The following is a 3,835-nucleotide window of genomic DNA, read 5'->3' as shown; positions in this document are numbered from 1 at the left end:
TGTTTACTATTTATGGTAATGCTCCTCGGAGCTAATTCCGAGCGTGTGGGGTAACTGCTTCTAATTCTGTAACTACGGCCCGCGTCGCTCAGCATTTTGGAATGATGCGACTCGCGGCAACTGATTCTAAAAACATTGACACAAGCGTCAATATACCCCAGGAATGTTGGCAGCGAGTCTGACCCACTTCCAGACAGGTGCACCCTGGTTCACATGATTCTGTAATCCTACACCTCGCACACAGGAAGGAAACAAGGTTCGGGGAACTCCAATCAAAACAAAGCCTTAAATGTATAAAAAAGAAATGATGTAATTAAAATAAATAAATTAACCGTTTATTTATTAATTACATTGGCGTGAGATCCATAACGATCCCGTGTATATAATAAAAATAAAAAAGAAAATTAAATTTATATAAATTTTACAAATAAATTACAATTATAATAGATGGCGTTATATTAAGATGTTCAGTTCTGTCAGGTATCACTACGTACAACGTACAAAATGCTCGCACTCCGTTACTCGAGTAGAGAACACCACAACACACAGCACTAGGGTCAAGGCGCTTAGAAGCACTTGCGGTGGACGATGCCGGGGCCGGACTCGTCGTACTCCTCCTTGGAGATCCACATCTGCTGGAAGGTGGACAGGGAGGCCAGGATGGATCCTCCGATCCATACGGAGTACTTCCTCTCGGGGGGAGCGATGATCTTGATCTTGATGGTGGAGGGAGCCAGGGCGGTGATCTCCTTCTGCATCCTGTCGGCGATACCGGGGTACATGGTGGTACCACCGGACATGACAGTGTTGGCGTACAGGTCCTTACGGATGTCAACGTCGCACTTCATGATGGAGTTGTACACGGTCTCGTGGATGCCGCACGATTCCATACCCAGGAAGGAAGGCTGGAACAGGGCTTCGGGGCAACGGAACCTCTCGTTACCGATGGTGATGACCTGACCGTCGGGAAGCTCGTAGGACTTCTCGAGGGAGGTGGAGGCGGCGGCGGTGGCCATCTCCTGCTCGAAGTCGAGAGCGACATAGCACAGCTTCTCCTTGATGTCACGCACGATTTCCCTTTCAGCGGTGGTGGTGAAAGAGTAACCCCTCTCGGTGAGGATCTTCATGAGGTAGTCGGTCAAGTCGCGGCCAGCCAAGTCCAGACGGAGGATGGCGTGGGGCAGAGCGTAACCTTCGTAGATGGGGACGGTGTGGGAGACACCATCTCCGGAGTCCAGCACGATACCGGTGGTACGACCAGAGGCGTACAGGGAGAGCACAGCCTGGATGGCGACGTACATAGCCGGGGAGTTGAAGGTCTCAAACATGATCTGGGTCATCTTTTCCCTGTTGGCCTTGGGGTTCAGGGGAGCCTCGGTCAGGAGGACGGGGTGCTCCTCGGGGGCGACGCGCAGCTCGTTGTAGAAGGTGTGGTGCCAGATCTTCTCCATGTCGTCCCAGTTGGTGATGATGCCGTGCTCGATGGGGTACTTCAGGGTGAGGATACCTCTCTTGCTCTGGGCCTCATCGCCTACGTAGGAGTCTTTCTGGCCCATACCGACCATGACGCCCTGGTGACGTGGGCGACCGACGATGGACGGGAAGACGGCGCGGGGCGCGTCGTCGCCGGCGAAACCGGCCTTGCACATGCCGGAGCCATTGTCGACTACGAGCGCAGCAACATCGTCGTCGCACATCTTTGTGTTTTGTGTGGTGTAGGGACGCGCTGGGAGTTGACTCTACGGCAGCGAGACTGCGAGTGCGGCGGAATGGGGCGGCGGTGTGTTATATAGGGCCGCGGGCGCAGGCGGGCGCGCCTTACATGGCGAGCGCGCCGGCCCCCGCGAACCGTTGTTTCTTTGCTTTTTTCTTAGACATTCCTGTGAATAATTGACACTTACCTCCAGTAAGTGGTCGGTGACAATATTCGACATGTCTAGGTGTAGTTATTGATCGAAATTTTGCATTGAATTAGGGATCGTGGGCTGGAATAAGCGCGAAAGCTCGCCGCCCGCCTTGAGCCTTTTCGGGCGATGGGCGGGCGCCGATATAATTTAACTAACGAATTTATTAAATTTAGTTAGTGTTAACTTGTAATTAGGCTACATTGTAATTGTTTTCATCTTTTTAACAACAAATTGATCTTTTCGATACATTTTCTATAATAGTTTCATAATAGAAATATTCATTATAGCTAAACAAATATTGGCGAGTTAACAGTTGATATCAAGATGTACCTAATTAAAAAAAAGGACATAATTATGGAGTCTTTTTGATTTCAATCGTAATAATATTAGGTTGAACTTGACCTACTTATTTTCGGCGAAATGAACTTTCAACGTAAAGCTCATTCATCATTACAAAATCGTTACTTTACAATTCAGTGAAAATTATTTTCCTGGAACAATGTTAACTATTTTACTTGCATTGAAAGAATTTAGTGTGTTAAGAATGTATTTATATTTTTAAGTAGGTATTAACATAAAATTAATTTCTTGAAATCTTTTCAAGTTGTTCTTCACAAAAGTGTTTCAAAAAGTTTTCTTTTCTTTTTAGATCTTTGACTACAGCGTGAACTCGTATCTAGCTGAAGCTAAAATCCCAACTACATACATAGGGAAAAGTAAAAAAATTATAGATTGCAAGTTTTTTATTTTTTCAGGAAAGTATAAATACTAAAGTAGTTATTCTGTAATCGCCATGCAACACATAGCCAATCCATTAGATGCCTTTTTATTTGTTTAAAAAGGCTTCAGTTTGTTTATTATTATTTGTAATTAGTTGTATGTGATAAGATTTTGCGAATCGAACTATAGACCAAAGTTCATTATTTATCTTTAAAATGTTTAAACCTATTTATTATCAGTAAGTCATTATTGGAAGTATATTTTATACAGTACATACAATAGGTATATGTATATGTATATTATTCATACCAAGCAATTTGGACCAGTCCATTAATATTTGGAAACCAAACGACTGAATCATGGTTCATTCAAGGCGAAATTTATTGATCTATGAAGTACTTACTGGGCTATAAAAACATTATGATTACCTACGTTTTTCACAAATCATACTAGAACGTATTACTCATACGGTTTTTTTGCTATATTTTGTTGCGGAAAGATTGATTGATGTTTTATTTAAATTCAAATTCTTTTCAGTACCTAGTTTTGAAGCATACAAAGATATCAATCTTTCCTATTTATAATATTAGGAGGTATAGATGGCTCGGGCTTGAAATATACCTTTTCATAAAATGTATTTGCGGAAAATGTCTACTATTCAGCATGTGAGCACGTCTTTTGCATAATGTCAGCTTCTCAAAATGTTAACTATTTAAAAATTTCTGTCTCCAAGAATTACAGATTTTGTAAAATAGCTTTTCAGATTAAAGAAATTATAGAAATGTAAACATTATGAATAGAAGACCTTCTAAGACTGTACACATTTTAAATTGAAGACATTTCGATAAAGCTGACAAAATAGGAATGTAAACATGATGAGTACGTAGACTTTTTGAGAATTGTACATTTTAGGAAAACAGAATTATTTCAGCCGAGCCTGTGCCATTCTGAGCCGTATTAATTTTTTGTTTTTCTTATATGATAATGCCCCCTTAATCAAGCCACTAACTAGCTTGGGGAATGTAGGCCAAGTCCTCTATTTGCTGGTGGTAAATTAGAGAGGTTAAGCTACTGCAATGGAGTCTAAATGACTTAACGATGGTGATGAGGTGATAATACAGGTAGCAGGAAGGCGCTGGACGCAGGCCCCTACCAACCGGGCAACATGGAAAGCATTGGGGGAGGCCTATGTTCAGCAGTGGACGTCC

At 42.7% G+C, this 3,835-nt stretch overlaps 1 protein-coding gene across 1 annotated transcript; it reads right to left on the bottom strand.

Moving 5' to 3' along the window:
* Positions 1-313: 313 nt before the first annotated feature.
* LOC135083280 (actin, muscle) lies at positions 314-1,780 on the bottom strand. The gene has a single exon (XM_063978022.1). It carries the CDS (start codon positions 1,695-1,697, stop codon positions 567-569), a length of 1,131 nt encoding a protein of 376 aa, XP_063834092.1. The 5' UTR covers positions 1,698-1,780; the 3' UTR covers positions 314-566.
* Positions 1,781-3,835: the final 2,055 nt, after the last annotated feature.

This window comes from Ostrinia nubilalis, chromosome 23, assembly GCF_963855985.1.
Source record: "Ostrinia nubilalis chromosome 23, ilOstNubi1.1, whole genome shotgun sequence".
Taxonomy (NCBI): Eukaryota; Metazoa; Arthropoda; class Insecta; order Lepidoptera; family Crambidae; genus Ostrinia; species Ostrinia nubilalis.
The sequence above is the reverse complement of the archived record's forward strand: the minus strand, read 5'-3'. Positions and strand labels throughout refer to the sequence as shown.